General features: G+C 40.8%; 1 protein-coding gene across 1 annotated transcript in view; it reads left to right on the top strand.

Annotated features, from left to right (window-relative positions):
- The first annotated feature begins 312 nt into the window (after positions 1–312).
- LOC123982036 (WD repeat-containing protein 70) overlaps positions 313–18189 on the top strand; it is a 67631-nt gene continuing 49754 nt past the window's right edge. The window contains exons 1-10 of the mRNA XM_046067368.1: positions 313–379; positions 1712–1771; positions 1886–1969; positions 2055–2154; positions 2297–2498; positions 3182–3241; positions 3740–3873; positions 4949–5102; positions 8773–8849; positions 15551–15725. Coding sequence (XP_045923324.1) covers positions 355–379; positions 1712–1771; positions 1886–1969; positions 2055–2154; positions 2297–2498; positions 3182–3241; positions 3740–3873; positions 4949–5102; positions 8773–8849; positions 15551–15725 — 1071 coding nt within the window. The 5' untranslated portion in view covers positions 313–354. The remainder of the gene's footprint in view (positions 380–1711; positions 1772–1885; positions 1970–2054; positions 2155–2296; positions 2499–3181; positions 3242–3739; positions 3874–4948; positions 5103–8772; positions 8850–15550; positions 15726–18189) is intronic.

Below are 18189 nucleotides of genomic sequence, written 5' to 3'. Positions count from 1 at the left end.
TTTGCAGTAACGTTAGGTCTACAAACGTGTCCTACATTAGACAGATCCTATGTTATTTTCCTTTACAGCAGTCTTTATCATTTTTATCCACAGCATATGATCAAGACACGCTCACATTGCACTTAACACTGAAAAAGTGATCTTGTATCAAAAATCCATTTTTTATCTTTTATAACTGAGCTTTGCTGTGTAATCGTAAATGAGGCAAGAGCCGTGCACTTTGAAAACACTTGGAGCAGTCTATATACAGTTTATGGGAGCACCCTGCATTTGCTCTTCCTCAAAAAGCGCAACAGAAGAAGAAAACGATGAAAGAACTTCCGGAGGTCAAAGGTAATCTTCGTATTTGAAAACATGGATCCCAACAAAGTGGATGAAGGTAGCAACTTTGTGCTGTCACACGTTTTTTAGTTTTGTATATTCATTTTATTCGACTTACTTGTATGGGTGGTATACTGAGCTGTATTTCTAGTTAGTTTGACGTGTATCAGCGAGCTGCCTTAGTAAGCCAGTAAAGTTATGTGAAAAGAAGCCGGCGTCGTTGCTGTTTTGCTAGTTTATTTGTTAGCTTAACAGTTCTGCTCTGCCATGGTGTACAACACTTTCCACTATATAACGTTGTCTTTCAAAGGAGAACGATTTGCTGCTCTACCAGTGTTAAATTATATCCATTCTGTCAAATTAAATTAATAACGTCACATTATTTTTTGTAGCTAACAGCTAAGGTTCAATATTTAACGTTATTCTGTGAATCTGTAAACTTGACGTATGTCTAGCATTGTTTGTTACTCAAATCAAGCTCATTGAAGGCATGAATATTTTACATAATAACAGTTAACAGGTTTTTAAGAATGCAGAATTTCAGACCACAATATATAAAAGTTGATGTGTGGGTGCCAAATATGTGTTGTAACGTTAACTTAGAGGTATTTACTCCACGCTGTTTTCTTTTAACGTTAACGTTATTGTTTGTGCCAGTTTTTTTGGTATGGGAGGGCCCTTTATATTGTCGTTCATGTGGTTCTTTCTGTCGATACTGAGTATTTTTTATGCCCTTTAGAATAATTATCTCCCTTAAAAGACCCCTCTAGGGGTCATAGCTGCATTCTATGTTTTTGAGCCTTCACATCCAAAGCAAATTCATGTCATGACAATTTTCCAGTGGAGTACATTTGCTTGAGTACTGTCCTTAAATACAATTTAGAGGTGCTTGTACTTTACTTATATTAGGGTTATGCTAAGACTAGTATTTTGTAGTTGAATTCCTCATTTTTCAAGACTGGTATTGTTTCCCTTCAGTAAAATACAAATAAAAAAAATAAAATAAAAATCTTTTCCCACCTATGCAGTACCTTTAGCAATCATAATGATAATAATAAACCTTTACTTTAGTAAACAGTCATGACAAGTGTGTTGTAATAAAAATTAGTGGTGCTTACTGATTTAATGCATTCTTTTGGCACTGTGAAGAGGGAAATCCCAGGTTTGTAATGAATGACAGGTTGTTTCTTAATGCAAAATAGATTTGGGGTTTAAAATTCAAATAAGCAAGGGGAGTAAACAGGGTTAAATGACAGTTTGAATTCAGGACTTGTACTTGTAACAGAGTATTTCTACACTGTGGCATTACTACTTTAACTTTGTAGTGCTGTAATTTTGACATTCAACAAGATAACCCAAGTAATGATAGATTTTCTCACCTCTTTTGCAGCATCTGGCAAGATGAGTGGTGATGGAGACATGGCATCTGTCATGGGATTCTCAGGGTTTGGTATGTACAACACATATGGTCACTAATTTGACATATTTTCTTTCCTTATACTATTAACTGACCATATGGGTCGTGTCAGTTATTGTTATAGTTAACTGTCTTTGTTCCCTCCAGGTAAGAAGGCTCGCACATTTGACCTGGATGCCATCTTTGAACAGACCCGTCGCACAGCCATTGAGAGGAGTCAGCGTATGTTAGGTAGGTTTACCAACATGATGAGCTGTTTAGTAGTTGTCCTGTCACAAGGTGTACTGTACTGCACTGTAATTGTTTCATTCCTTAGATGAGCGGCAGAAGGATAGTCAGATGGAGGAGGAAGGGGAGAGCTCCAAATCAGTCAACTCATCAGTCCAGAGAGAAAAAGCTGCAGCTACTACTTCCAGGTAACCAGGAATTTTCTGTTTGAGTGAATACAGTATTACAAGCTGCCACTGCCTTAGAGGTTAGTTACAAGTCTGTTATTCAAGCAGTAAGATACGTTTTTGCTTTGACTGTCAATGATGTTTATTTTTTCCTTTTTTTTAGAAAACAGGAAAGTGAGAGCAGTAGTGACAGTGGTTCAGACTCAGATCTTATTGGGCCTCCACTGCCTCCTCAACATACAGCCCAGGACGACGATGATGCTGATGAGCGCGTGCGACTGCCTCATCCACCAGGTTACAGAGGCAGCCCGGCTCACAGCGATGACGATGACGATGAAGGGGAGGCACAAGATGACGATGATGACGTATGTGGGAAATGTACCACTTAACAGTAGGCATTAGGTGTATCACTAAATATTTCCCAATAGGTTGACGAGGTGAAATCTTTCTTCCTGCTGCCTCAGATAGGCCTTTTTCACATCCGACTTTTTGACTTGTTATAGCAGGAAAAGCACAGTTGTTACAAATAAACTTTAACATTGGCTCTGTTTTTTTTGTGTCCCATTAAGCCATGACAGTGAGATAGCATGCACTATACCAGGACCCTGAAACCAAAGCAGCTATATGGAATTCACCACTAGATGGCAGCACAAGAAAATACAATCAGTAGTCAGTGATGCACTATACAGGGTTTAACAACCATGATCTTGCGCTACTGAACAGTAACTTAAGTGTTGTCTCTCAGGTGTTTTCTCCTGTTTTGTTTCTTTTACCAAAAAGTCTGTCCCACCTAAAACATATCCGCATCATAAATGCAGCATTACTCAGCATTACTTAAGTGTGGCGATGCATTTATGAAGTTCCTAAGTTTTTACATCAAGCAGTGAGTCATTTGCAGCTGAAGACTGCGATGCCAGACATTTTTTGTCATACAGGTCATTAAAGTTAAAATGTGTAATTAAATCTTGGGATGAAATGCTACACTCGAACTACACACCTAATCCAGCGTTTGTCAGTCTTTTACCGTTTCCTTATGTTTCCACCCTAGAATCCAGTGAAGAAGATTCCAGACACTCATGAAATCACTCTGCAGCACGGCACCAAGACAGTAAGGACTTAGCTGTTGCTTTTGTGGCTCTATGGAAGTATATTTAATGACTTGACTCTGTTAGAAAGGAGGTCTATATTCATCGTAAGTGGCTTGTAATCAACACCATATTTTATTTACATTATGCACACACTAAACAGCTGGATATCTGCATCTGTTATTTGATTTTCAGCCAAGGTCACCTAACTGTTCTAAATTTGACCAATAAGAGCAGATGGAAGTCAGTTTCCCTTGATACTTTGTAGTTGCAAGAAAAAGGATACATTCTGTGTTGAGGTCTCTGTGACTTCTGCATAAAGCCAATCTGGTATCCAGATCCAGTGCTGATCTAAATAATTTGATCATTACACAAGAACCAACTTTAGTTTGCTTCATTTTAGCTTCCTTTTAGAGGATGCAGTGTAACTACACTGTCAAAGCAGCAGAAGCTTCCGCAGTTGGTTTTCCTCTGACCACTACAGGCTTAGTTAGTTTTAAAGAAGGCCGTTGTCTCCTCAGGTATCAGCTCTTGGCTTAGATCCCTCTGGAGCTCGTCTGGTGACTGGTGGGTACGATTATGATGTGCGCTTCTGGGATTTTGCTGGGATGGACCAGGCTCTGCAGGCCTTCCGATCCCTCCAGCCTTGTGAGTGGTGAGTCAATTTCTGAGAACACAATGTGAAACATCAACACAGTTGCTTAACATGTGGTTAATTAGTTTGATGCAAACACCCAGTACACTCACTGCATTTACATGTGCCAGAGTGTACACACACACACACACATTTGTTGAGCTTCATTGAGCCTCATGTTAACTTTGTGACATCCTCTCTTTTCATTCAAAATGAGCCTTCCAGAAGCAGATGGTAGAGATATGTGGGTGTTTGTGTGTCTGTGCGTGTTTATTCTGTGTTTCACCGAGGCCATCATCAAAGATCGAATTCTTTTTTGGTTTTGGGAACCAGTGGGCTGAGCTGGAGCAGGCCTCCCCTTATTAACAGGAATGTACGCTACATTAAATTTGATTACAGTGTGATCCGGTAGTCTGTTTGGTTTACTAACAACCTGGGTTTCATATAGAAAGCTGTGCTGTTGAGGGCCGCTGTTCCTCTTTAAGCAAAATGAGCGTTTGGTGCTATGAAGTGAGCCTTTGAAGAGGACTCACCCAGGTTAACTAGTCCAAACAGTTATCTCTTCAATTGTGTGCACTGCTGTGCATTGTAGAATTATGTGTTTCTTAGTTCTTCATTGTAAAATTGAAAACATCAACATGCCATATCCATTCTGATTTTTAATTTGCATCCCAAATCATTTTTCTTGTGGTACATGTTTGTAATAACAGATTTTAGGTATGTTTATTGCCTTTCTGTGTGTTTCATTATGTATTGAGTATTATCATTCTTTCCATTCTTAGCTTTAAAAAGCTAAAATGTTCGCTGTGTGTCTGTTGCCTGTCATAGATCAGAGAGACCAGACGTCAGATGTAAATAAGATGGTGTGTTGTTTTTTTTCCTATAGCTACATTTATCTTTTGTTTGTTTTTTGTTCCTGAGCTGTCTGAAAGATTAAAAGCTTATCATATAACAATGTCTGGTGCAGAAGTCTTCACAGCGTGCAGATGGCTTGCAAACAGGCACCAAGATACTTATCAGCACCACACAAATCCAAACAAAATTTGTCTTCTTTATCTCAGATGTCCTCCTCGTGTCTGTGTGTGTCTCCCCTCAGCCATCAGATCAGGTCCCTGCAGTACAGCATTACTGGTGATGTCATTCTGGTCGTTTCTGGCAATGCACAGGCCAAGGTGCTGGACCGTGATGGCTTCAATGTCATGGAGTGCATTAAGGGAGACCAGTACATTGTGGATATGGCCAACACCAAGGTAAAGTTGTGGTTTAATAGAACTTGGGTTGTGTTTTCATAGTTTTGGCTGTTGTTTAAAGTGGTTATTATAACATTGTAACAAAGTAATTGGTGAGATCTGGCAACATGGCGACACGGTCTGACAGATCAAAAAAGGAGACAGATTGTGGAAACTACTGGGGCATCTCATTTCTGTCCACAACCTAGATAGATTGAAAGATTGCCCGCATTGTCTTCAAGAGACTCCTCCCACTATCAGAAGAAATCCTCCCAGAATCCCAGTGTGGTATTTGTTACCATGGCGCCAAGTGACATGATTTTCATAGCCGGACAGTTACAAGAAAAATGCAAGGAACAAAAACAACCACTATAAATGGTCTTCATTGACCTTATCAAAGCTTTTGACTCTGTAAACCGTCAGGCGATCTGGACAAAACTGTCAAAGTATGGATGGTTGGAATTGTACATTAGGATTCTGAGGCTTCTTCACAACCACATGTCAGCAAAGTCCTCTATTATGGCAGTGAGACAAACCTTTCAAAGCGTAAAACAAGGATGCGTTATTGACCCTTTTCACAGTTTCCATTGCAGCAATTCTCCACCTAATTGGTCGCGGCTTACCCTCCATTATCCAGATCATCTATAGAACTGATGGCAAGCTGCTCAATTTAACCGTTTGAAGGCCAAACCCAAGATCTTTAACACATCCATTGTGGAACTGTAATATGCAGATAATAACGCCATCATACTCGACTTCAAGTGATCGCCGATGATGATGGCACGTGTGATGGGCCAAAGTTGAACCACAAAGTTTCCCTCCATTTTGTCTTCCAGATAAGTTTGGCATACCTGGGTGTTTGATCTGATAATCGAGTTTGTGTTTCTTGTCCTGTCTGATTTCTATTGAGCGATGATGAGCGTTCCCAGATTTCAGCAATTATCTTTGTGTGTACCTTGTTATCATAACTTATTAGTGATTTTTTTATTTTATTTTTTGGCCAACAGAAACGCGTTGTGAACACAACACTGAAATATCATCACATTGATGTGGCAAACGTGATAGCAAACAGTTACTTATTTACATGTCCAGCTGTTACAGAGCCAACAATATTATGTTTCTGTTCCACTTGATGAAATTAAGTCCAATCTCCACTCTCCTTCAGCTTTGTTTTTGGTCTCTACCAACTCCTGAGGAAAATATCCGGCTTCATAGCTGCTAAATGGTCTTTTATGTTCACCAGCTGGTTGCTAAATGTGTCTGACTGCTGTTTGGTCTTGAACAGGTAGTATACATTTAGATTTTATAGCTTTTTCACTAAAAACAGCTGTCTGCTGCAGCTGAAAGTTATGCTACGAGAGTGAACCAAAACAGTAAAGTTGGGTGTTGAGCTCCTTAAAGCACAGACGGGCTGCAGATTCAGGTTATAATTCTCTGTAGGTTCATCACTTTGAACGACCCCTTTCACATTGTCACATTGATACATTGTTATTATAAAATGATTGATTATGTTACAGGTATTCGTGTTTTCACTTCCTTTGCAACAGAATAGTGCCCAAGAGGCTGGATACTCTGCTCTTCTGCTCTGTGGGTTTATCCTGCCAATGCATAATTGTAGAAAGGTGTAGCCATGAGTTGGTGTGTTTTTGTACATGAGGATAATGGTCTGTGCTGTGTGACCAGCCACAGGCAGTCTCAGGGGGAGAGGAACAACACATGCTTTCAGGACTGTTGTGGTTCATCTCTTGCTTATATACCTGCATCTACAAAGGAGGATCCTAATTATGTGCCCATGGTTTGGTTTTACTGTGTTTAAGAAAGCTGTATTGGTGGTCACCAACCATCTGTGCCAGCTGCAGTGTATTTACACATGGTTTATACCATCCATATGAATGACTTGAACAAGTGAAGGCCCATTGATTACAAGTAGTGTTTTCCTCAATGTCCTACATTCTTGTCCTGCTCAGTCCCATCTGGAGCTGATGGGAGCGTTTGGTTCAATGAGAATGCGTTTTGGCCCGCTGACAGTGTCCCAGTCGATTAGCTGTGTCTCATATGATAATTACCTCCTTGCTTCTATTCTGCCTCTGTTGACAGACAATACTTGCTGCCTCCCTCACCCCACACAGAGGTCTATATTACACATGCTGTAGAATGGCATGGTATGTTTATATATTTTGTTTATTCTTCAGCACAGTTTCCAATATCCCAAAATCTTCAAATTGGTAATTTTGTTCAACCGAAACCCAGAGAGAGAAAAACAGAGGGAAGAGGCAAATCCTGAGAAGCTGAAACCAGAGAATGTTTTCGCCTTCATAGTTGACTTAAATAGCAAACTAAATTGCTGTCAATAAACTTTCTGTCAGTTCAGTTTAGTTTATTGATTTATTGACATTTCAGCTCCAAGTTTTTGTCAGTTAATTCATTGATTAAGCAGCTCATCCTTCCAGCACTCCTAAATCTAGCCTAAGATAGATTCAATTGCAATGAAACAAACTAGGCATGCCAGTATTGTCCCCAACAAGTCACTTCCTGTTATCAGGGAGGTTTCTATTCTTGGCTCTGTTTGTCATTAACATGTTCCATTTTGTTTACTGTAAGTATATATTATGAGTCTGTTTCTCTTTAGTTATTGCCAATTGGTTGTCCTAAATGGTTGAGGAAGAGGAATCAGATTTGTTTAGGAAGGTAGAGACTCTCTCATTCCTAATCATGAAGCTCTTGTGAAGGATGACTCTGTTTATTTTGATGTTATTGCACAGAGCAGGGAGGCAGCCATTCATAGCCCATTTGAGCTTTAACCTCATCATATAGGGGGTGTGTATTTGACCATAAAATTTAACAACACTGCAATTTGTTATTAGTCTTTTTTGGTCATTAAACAGCAGGGCCTAAGCTGTTCCCTTTTATCAATTATTAAAGCGGTGTGTCTGAAGTATCTGACAGTGAGCAGGCAGGCCTCTTCTCCTGATGCACACATACCAATGTCATTTAGTCAACTTCTGCTCATGCAAGGCTCTGCTTTCTTGAGCATCCTGTCAAATAGCAGCATGTCATGTTTGAAGCATCTTTGCAGCACACTGAATGTTCCTCTCTGACCTGGCAGTGGGGTGGGGGTGGCTCTCTCTAGATAATCCCACTTTGAAGTCATGTGTTATGAGTAATTCTCCACAGGTATTCTACAGCAGAGGAAATTTCTAAAAGTTACTCTTTGTAGGAGCTCGCTGTTTGAAGCGGTGACACAGCCACTTCAGAGTTCACTGGCTCAGTTGTAAGGCAACGCCTATGTCAAAAAAGGCCAAAAATCAAGGTTACAATATGATCAAATTAAAGTTTCAGAGAGCCTTTCCTCAAGGAAGGGTCCTTTAAGGTGCATCAGATTATGCATAATTGGTTCCTCCCGGGAACTTTAGTTTGTGTAATAGATGACTGAGTCTCTGTGGATACACAATCTTTTTCCCTTTTCCCACCAGCTCTTACTGGCTACAACAGCTGCAGGTGTTCTCTAAATATCAAATTTGTTTGAAAACAGTTTTAGGGCAAATGGCAGCCCTAAATGTCCACATTACAGACTGGATCCTCAGCAAATTCACAGCTTTGCTGCACCTCGAAGCGACTGATCAGGTCAGCAACTGTTTAGTCTTTGTAAAAACTGTGCTGCTCGTTAATTTTCACTTTCTGCTCTTTTCAGGGCCACACAGCGATGCTGAATTGTGGCTGCTGGCATCCCAAGATTAAAGAAGAATTCCTGACTTGCTCCAATGATGGGTAAGTTTTAAATAAGTGCTGTGAGCTCTGAGTTGTAGGTAGAATCTATTACTTTCCTTCTCTATATTGTCCACACTGTAAACCTGAACAATCACGGTTTAATCCTTTACATTTTCAGGAGAGAGAGTAACATCCATTAATAATAATTAATAATCCACAATAAGTTTATTCCCATTAAGTCACTAATTTATAGTAAAACAAGATGATTTGAATTTATATCATTCTTTCTGTTGAAATTTTGAGATCAAGAAATATAAACTTGGATTTTGATTTAGGAAACTTTTGAAATAACTATTAACTAATGTTGGTAAAAATGATTACCTTGACCCCTCCTCACCAGGTAATTTCACAGGTATAATGAGGGGCTGGGTGACAGCTTGGAGAGTTACTTTGTTATGAGTGAGGGAGGAGGACTGAAACAGATTAGTTACCGTATTGTAAGATTATCTGAAGAGTTTAAGTTTACAGGTTCTGTTGAAAGTCAACCATGGAGAATTTGTTTTTTGACGTAATAAATCTTGTATTTGAACGAAACGGAAGGATCTCCGCGAGTGCTTTTACACACACGAGTCACTATCCTCCTCCAAAAAAAAGGCGTCTGAGGAACAACAAAATAATTGAAAGAGACACCAGGACAAGTGAAATTGTTTTTGATAACATTAATACACACACCTCCCGAACATTACGACTACTTGCCCAACATTTATTCAGAATCCTTTTTACTGTGCACCTAACTTGTGCATGTCACGTGCAGGGCAATGTTCAAGACTCTTCATTGCTCTCATGTCACCAGCAGGGAGTCCTCTAGTCCAGATTATGCCTCTGGAAAAGCTTAGCCTCACAGCTGCGCATTGACACATGGCACCTTTTATATTGGATGTAGACCAAATGCAGCTCTTTATTTGTATGCAGTGATTTGTGCCAGAGAAACACTGCTGGAGATAACAAGACGACACACACACATACATATTTTCTGCCTCCTTAAAGCATTGCTAGTCCTCTATGACTGCATAAGCTGTATCCCTTTGCCCTGTGTATAGATGTGAGTGAATATTTGTGAGTGAATACGTGTGACTTTGAGCAAGACCACAGTGATGAGTCTAAGTGAGTGTGACAGGCAGCAATGCAGAAATCCTGGGCTATCATCATTAAGTGGAAACAAGGGCTTGGCTTTGTAGGCAGGCCGTGGCCCAGTGTTTACCAGTGTTACTGCTCTCCCAGATGTGGAGGCTGGTTTATTTAGCTCTTATTGAGGCTCTGGAAATCCTCCCCTGGCACGTTAGCACTGGATGTTGCCCCTGGCCAGCACACAGGAGAACAGAGGAGAGGAGTGCCCAGGGAACCATTCACAGGCGGAGCAGCTGCATGTGAGGAGTGTTCACAGCAGAGCAGGTCGGCACAGCAACCTGAGTCTCAGAGATGTAAAGAGGTTGTGACCAAGAGAGCAAAGAGAGGGAGGCACTGCCTGTAGTGATTTACAGGTGAAATGCGGTGTACATGTAACCCCATGTCAAATCTCAATGCAGATGCACAATGTAATGTCCAGTGCAATTTGTGATAATGTCATGTACCTGGATTTCTTGGTCAACCCAGTACCCCTCAAACTTCCCACTTCAAATAAAGCCCCCCCTCATTCCTCTAGTGCAAATAGAATATAGCCGCCAGGGTGTAAACAGATACCAGACATACCCATAACGATACTTTAGTCCCTGTTTCTGTACTCTGGTGACTCATTTTCAGAATTAAACATTTAGGATTTTAGAATGCATTTTTTTTGTTAGTCAGTTGTTGTTGTTGTTGTTGTTGTTGTTGTTGTTGTTGTTTTTTTTTCGCCTTGGTAAATTTGAGCATCTTTGAGAAGACAACCTTAGATTTTCAGCACAGAGCTCCTGTTGCTGAACAGCTAGACAAAAGGTCTACAATTTGGGGGGCCGTGGGAGGGTGTTTGCTAGATTGACAGGGGTTTCAGTCTATTACACTCTGTTGTGGTGGTTGCCTCTTGCTCATCCCTCTTTAGCTCCATCAGTTCCTTTCTTTGCCCCTCACCACCCTTAAACAACTATGGAGTCTGTAGAGGCCATACTGTAGTCAGTGGGCCTCTGAGAATGGACCAGCAGTTGGCCAATAGAACCAGTGGGTGTCTGCTACTGGCTGTATCTACTTAAACATCAGAGAGACACCAAGGTTTTCTCTCATTCTTCCTGTCCTAGTTAGTGAGGCTTTGTTGTGTTTATTTGAATAGGTTATTAAGCATGATCACTGGACCGCCCAGCTCCTTAATTAAAAGTCCCCGTAGTTGTATGGAATCTTATTCATAAGAACTACCTCCCAGTACCATGAATGATTTCATTTATCCAGAGTTTTTTTCCCTGTGAGGGAAGTACTGATGAAGCATCATAATGCAGCAGCAGGGTGGTAGTGATTGTCCTTGGTTTGAATGGGGCTTCAGCTGAACTGTGCGACTTTCACTGTCAGTCAGTGAAAAGCATTTCTGCTTGGATTGGTGTGAACATGTCAACATTTCACATTCTTCTTCTGTTTGAGAGTCGTGTGGTTGTTAAAACGGCGAGATGTTTTCCAACACGGTAGATCCAAGTGTCCAAATGAGACACTTTCACTGAGTCTTTGCTGAAACACCTGTTTGAAAACCGCAGATTTGTCAATATGTGCTGGGTCTACTCCCGGTGGAAGGATTTCTTTGGCAGAAGTCAACTAAAAATATGGCTGGGACCTTTTGTGAGCTGCAGCCTTTTCTAATGATCTAAACCCTAGTGGCTTGAATAAGTTCTGTAAAAAGTTAACAAACCACATTGCATACTGTGGAATTGTTAACTATAACATTGTAGAAAGCTTTGAATTAGTGGCTTCAAGGACATGACATTGCTGATTCTTGGTTTTACTTTATGCAGTTTTATAGTGCCCCAGGAGGACGATCAAAAATTCATGTTATGCTCTTTCTTTGACTGAAATTTCAGCCAGTGGAGCAGAGGATAGGACAAACGGCGACTTTCTAATTGGGGCCACATGTTATTTCTGTTGAGACACACTCGCACATGTGTACACACAAATACACACAATTTGAGGAATGTTTCCAGGAGGTTTGAATGCCAGGGATTCCCTTCATGCTGGCCTTCTGTCAGAGCTGCAGCTGGATTTGGATGTGTAGCTGTATGCAAGAAGACTGAGAGGACAACATTGCAGGTCTTTTGTTTTTTTTTAACTGCTGAGGAACAAACTGTTTGTCTTTACCATGCGCTCCAAACATCTGTTTGTCAATGCTCTCAGTCCTATGCTTGGTGATAGCTTAGTTTTGATTTTTTTTTTAAATTTTTTTTTTGAGGGGAAAGGGCATTACTGCTGAGTTATTATGTGTGATCTGCGTGACAGAACAGGGATGAAGAGTGAGGACAGACATCACATAGTGCGTGTGAGCATGTTGGGGCGATTCACACAGTTTTAACACATCAGGTTCATCCACAGTCCAGTTCGTCTCCAACTGCTGCCCGCCTTACACTTCAAGTGTTCCATATCCTGCCCAAGAACGCACATACCATACCTTTAAGGAGCGCTTATCCTCCTTGTTCAATTTACAGTCCGAGTGGCTGAATATTTGACTGACGTTAACCTCTAGTTCTTTAGTGTGTGAATGCAGTGTTTGTTTCTTTTTCTATTGAACTAAATATGGGGCCATTTCCTCCCTGGAGGGGAAAACATCTTATCAGATTGCTTGATTTAAATCTGAAGAGCTGTCTTGATTTCTTTTAGCTTGAGTCAAGCATTTTGAGCCTGTAGTGTGTGGTCTCACCTACCATGCTGTGTCCTTTTCAGGTTGATTTTCTACTTTGAAGCCACACTAATAATGCTGTGAACATCTGTGCTTAGACCAGTTTCTTCTTTTAGCTTCCTTGCTTGAGTGCCACTGTGGGTATGCCTCCTCACAAATCCTTCTGTTGTTTCCCCACTTTATCTTCTTCAGCTCCGATACAAGATGGAGCATCTCCCCCTCCTAATCCGCCTTTCTAATAACAGAGCCCCAGTCAGTCAGTCAACCGGCCATCGGGCAACACAGCCTAGCCCCATCACCGGAATTCGACCAATAAACAACCATATACAAGACATACACCTTTCTTATCCCTTTTTCTTCCTTATCTCACCATCTGGGAAAGTGATCCTAACAACCATCATCCCCACAAGGCCTATTACCTGACGGACAGATAAAATCTGGGGCCTGGAAAGTTGTCACTCCTCAGTTGATGTGTGAATGACTATGCTACCTCGTAAAGTGCACATGCATGACTGAGGATGTATGGGTCTCATTTTATTACATTCACCCCTCTGCCTCTGAAGCGTTTGTGCGGGAAAAAGGGGGCTGCTGATTGAAGGGAAAACAGGGAAGAGGAATGGCCAAAGGTATTGCCCTCAAATGTATTTGGTGGTTTCTTCATGATGAATGTGAATATTTTGACATGTCATACTCTTTCACTGCTATTGCATTCCCAACACAACCACCTGCTCTGAGAGAATAAGGTTTGAGACTGCCCCAGATGATATAAAAAGTGCTACTTAAATTAGGTAAATGCAGTTCATTACAGTTATTACTTCTTTGTTACTCTAATGGAGGACGGAAAGTTTTTACACTTTAACAAGTCTGGAGTACCACATATTAGAGGTTTCCCTTCTCTTGCCCTGCTGTGTGTTTTGCTCCAGACAGGTGACGGTGTGCAGTCTTCGCCCTGTGCTCATGTTCGGCTCAACACTGGTGGGCTCCAACCTCTCTGTTCTGTCCCCCTGACAGCCAGCACTGCCATGTTTTGGAAAGAGCCCTTACGATAAATAGCATTCCAGGTTTTGTGTGCTACGCGAAAGGTTATGTTGTCTTTATTGGCTTGACAGACGCCTACAGTCTCTAAAGAAAATAGAGATGTCTGTGTGAGGCAGCAGGTGGACCAATTTTTCATCCTGTCCATGGTTATCACTCTTTCTCTTCCCTTCTCACACATATGCGTGTATCTACTCATGTAAAGACTTACTGGACAATGCAGTAGCCTTCACATTATACTAGGCAAACTCCTTATATATGTGGCTTTTGCGTCTTTTTTCCCAGCAAGAGATTTGTGGATTTATTAACAGCTTTGGTTTGTGTGGATTTAAACACATCCATGCATCAAACAGAGTTTTACTTGACCCTTCTCCCTCAAACCGTATGTCTTCGGCTGGGATCTGTATCACATTGTTAGACTTATCCAAACACAGTTGAGTGTGTGTGTGTGTGTGTGTGTGTGTGTGTGTGTCTGTAACTTTGTAGCCAGCCACGGAGGAATCCTTGCCTAGATGTTAGTAGCAGCCCTGCCTGTATGTTTATACTCCTCTGCTGACCTCATGACCCAAAGGTCACGATGCTCACTAAAGTAAGCAGTGGGTCACAGACACATTTGGATACACTCTGTCTGGCATGAGTGTTAGTGTGTGAGAGGTTGGCTAAACATGTTTGTGTGTACTGTGTAGTCAGGTAGCCTAGTTCAGCAAATAAACATGGAGATTTTTAGGCTCTTGAGGTGCTGGTGGGCACCCTCAGCATGTCTGTTTAGTTATAAGTTTTGTTTTATTATTTATCAGTTTCTATGTTTCTTTTCCTTTTTCGTCCTCCCTCATCAACTTTTTGGTTTTCACAAAAGCCCTGAAAAGATACAGAGCTAGCTGAATGAAAAGACAAGCAATGACATTAGGCGTGTACAACATCCCTTGCTTGAACATCCTCTAGACAGCAAGCCATGCCAATGGGGTCAAAGGTGAAATGTTCCAACTTGTTTTAACCTAAACAACTTGGTGTTCTCAGATCATTTTACACTCTACTTTGAAATTCAAAGTATCTGGAAATACTGACAACTGCTTTGACCAGTCTAAATAATCTTCTTGCTCTAAGGGCTTTTATAGTAACTTTATTCTTTTTGTTTTAATTTTAAGTCACATGAAGACTAACTGCAAGGAATGAATGATCATTTGAAAGTTAAGACGTGTGTTGCTGTGTTGTATAGGTCCTGTTTGTGTCCTTCGGACCTGTGTGTAAAGAATACTAACAGAGTGAAAACATTGACTTTCCCCTCGCGGGATTAAATATAGTATATCATCATCTTCTTCTTCTTGACAAACATGGCGACTTTCATGTAAGGGGACCCGCAGTGTATGTAGATAGAAATGGCTCATTCTAAGGTAATAAAAACATAACGATTCATTAGGTAAGGTATTTTATTCCTCTAAAAACATAGTTATTGATAATGAATTGCATTTCTGTCAATAGATCCTTCTAAATATTACACACTAGACTTTTTAATATGAGAAAAATAACACAATTTTAATTAGCATAATGAGTGCAGTATTTGAAATGTATGAGAAATCTGCATTTTAATTCCTCCATCTCAGTGGTCCAGGTTGTGTAATGTGTTCAAAGACTTCATGGAAACTTCAGACATGCCTGTCAGACTGATTTACTGTTTATTAATGCCCTCACCCTGCAACACATAGCTGCCCAACCTTATGTTCATGAGAATGGCTGAAGCACACTGTATCTTGATATAATTCTGATTTATTATGGTGGCGGATGGTGTTGATGACCAAATATGTTCTGAGGGATAGATTTGTTTTTTTATGAGTGATTCATGGCAGTTGGGTGAGGATAAATTACATTCTCTGTCTGTCCACAGCACTGTGCGCACATGGGACTTGCACTCAGAGAAGAAGCACAAGTCTGTGTTCAAACCACGCACCCTCCAGGGGAAAAAAGTCACCCCCACGTGTTGCACCTACAGCCGCGATGGGAAGCTCATTGCGGCAGGCTGCCAGGATGGCACCATCCAGATCTGGGACAGAAACCTTAGCGTGAGTCTTAAAGCACACACATACCAACCAGCCCAATGTGCAGTAGGTTGTAAACATAGGATGTCTGTTTTGTTATGGCCTCGGTTGTGGAGTCATAAGACTCGGGTCAACTGGTCACAGGCCAGAGTGGTCAGAGTTCAACAAGTCACCAGCACTGACCAGAATTCAAAACGACTGGCTTTAAGATGGTTGAGAATATTATTAAATAACCTGTATGACCTGTTTTGACCCTGGTATCACATTAACCAGGTACATGGAAGTGAGCTCTCATTCAATCCAAACTCTGGAGAAACATAAGTCTACAGCCAAGTTAGAGGCTCTGTGAGGCTTTACTTGGACACAGTAGTGCTTTGAGCTAAATACTGAAAAGTTTATCATGTTCACAATCTTAGTTTAGTGTGTTAGCATGCCAACAGTCGCTAATTAGCCCCAGTACAGCACTGGTTGATGGGAATGTAATTCAGCTGTGCAGGTATTTGGCCATAAACCAAAGTAACTGACACATTTAAATTCAATCTGACGATGGCGCTACATGAAACATTAAGGGATCATCAAAATGGTCTGATAGTTATTGAGCTATTTTACTCTGAATCAAAGTGGTGGGCCGACCGTCAGACCGACGTTGCCATTCTTAGGACCACGCCACTAGCATGGCTCAAAATAGCTGATTATGTAACTGAATTAACTCACATGTGATGATTGAGTTGAGTTGCATGAAAGTTACTGAGAGGCCCAATCACAATTTTGCTCTGTACATTTTCCACTATTAGTTAATTAGGCAATAAAGTGATCAAAGTGTTCATTCCATTCTTCAAGATTCACATAGTTGAAGTAATAGTTGCTCTTGGCTCTGAACTAGCATTGCTTTCACTTATTTGGCTGTTTTCACTTGAGTTATTTGACAAATTGTCACTGTGGATAAAAATGACTTCCATTCAGGGCTAGAGAATGCATCCACTGCGTCTTTCATCAACTACATCATCTGGGTCTCTCAAATGTTTTATTGCATACTGATGGCTACACCTTAACCCTTGCCTGCCTGTCTACCTGGGTGTCTCTCTTCTTCTTCTTCTTAATGTATGGGCAGCAAAAGGAAACGACTCGCTGTTGTTTCCTGTGGATAAGTGACAGAGCAGGTTTGGCAGCTTATGCTCACATGCTGGTTCACACAGAAAATTCACCTCCACGAAACAGATGGGAAGAGGAGAAAAGAAGGGGGAGAGGTTTTTGTTGAAGAGGGGGTTTAGGGGACCTGCAGCACTCATAATTCAGCATCTTCAAAGATGACATAATGCAGGCATCATTCCAGTTTGGGTTTGTCTTGCATTATGACAAGCTCTTTTGCAAAGTTTAATAAGTTGCTTTCTCCATGGTGTGAGAAATACTTTGTGGATACTCGCCTGGGAGTCTTAAAACACTATAAACCCACATTTTAAGATGGGAAATAAAATTGATGGAGGACTGCACACAGATTGCTAAATACTTACTCTGGATACAACCAGTATCCAGAAGGGTGCTACTCAATGTAATGGCCAATTTTTTTTTCTTCAACATTTTCCAGGTCCCACCCCCTCATTCTGTTCCTTTTTATGATGCATAGTAACTGTGAGAAGTTTCATTCAGATATATTAACATTTACTGGTAGCTCAATGTTTTTTATTTACTTTCATTGCAATAAAATGTTGTTTAATTCAAAATTTCTCTACCAAAGTAAATTAATCCTTAAGAAAGTATTGTTATAATATTTTATATAATTTAACTGTTGTTTTTCATATTCTGATTTGAGTTATTATTTGGTTTAAATACTATGTAATCAGAATAATATTTTTGGGTTAGCACTATTGCAGCCGTAGTCAGTAGTATAGTTAACTCTGTGCAAGGTCGCGAAGGGGCTGGAGCCAATCCCAGCTGTCATTGGTGAACCCTGGACAGGTTGCCCGTTCATCACAGGGCTAACTCAGAGACTAACAAGTCATTCACATGTTCACACCTAAGGGCAAAGAGTCACCAATTAACCTATGCATGTCTTTGGACAGTGGGAGGAATCAGGAGAACATGGAAACTCCACAAATAAAGGCCTGGGCCTCAATCCACAGAACCTCTTGCTGTGAGGTGACAGTGCTGTGTGTCATGTTAATCTTAGTTATTTTCTGGTACAGTAAAGAAGGACACTTCAAGAGAGGTCACTTAACAAGAGCTTCTTCTGCAGCTGTCGCTTCTATTTGTTGGAGCGCAGTGCGGACGTACACATTTAGGCTCTCAGAGTTTTCCAGCGGGCTCGGTGATCTACAGTCTGAACATTTTCCGGTTTCGCCCCCAATTCCGAATGAACTGTCACATATGGTAAATGGGCTATATTTGTATAGCACCTTTCTAGTCTTTTCAACCACTCAAAGTGCTTGACACTACATCACATTCACCCACCTATGAGCAGAGACCCAACTGCTCATCAGAAACAGAAAAT

This window comes from Micropterus dolomieu, linkage group LG13 (genome assembly GCF_021292245.1).
Source record: "Micropterus dolomieu isolate WLL.071019.BEF.003 ecotype Adirondacks linkage group LG13, ASM2129224v1, whole genome shotgun sequence".
Taxonomy (NCBI): Eukaryota; Metazoa; Chordata; class Actinopteri; order Centrarchiformes; family Centrarchidae; genus Micropterus; species Micropterus dolomieu.
The sequence above is the reverse complement of the archived record's forward strand: the minus strand, read 5'-3'. Positions and strand labels throughout refer to the sequence as shown.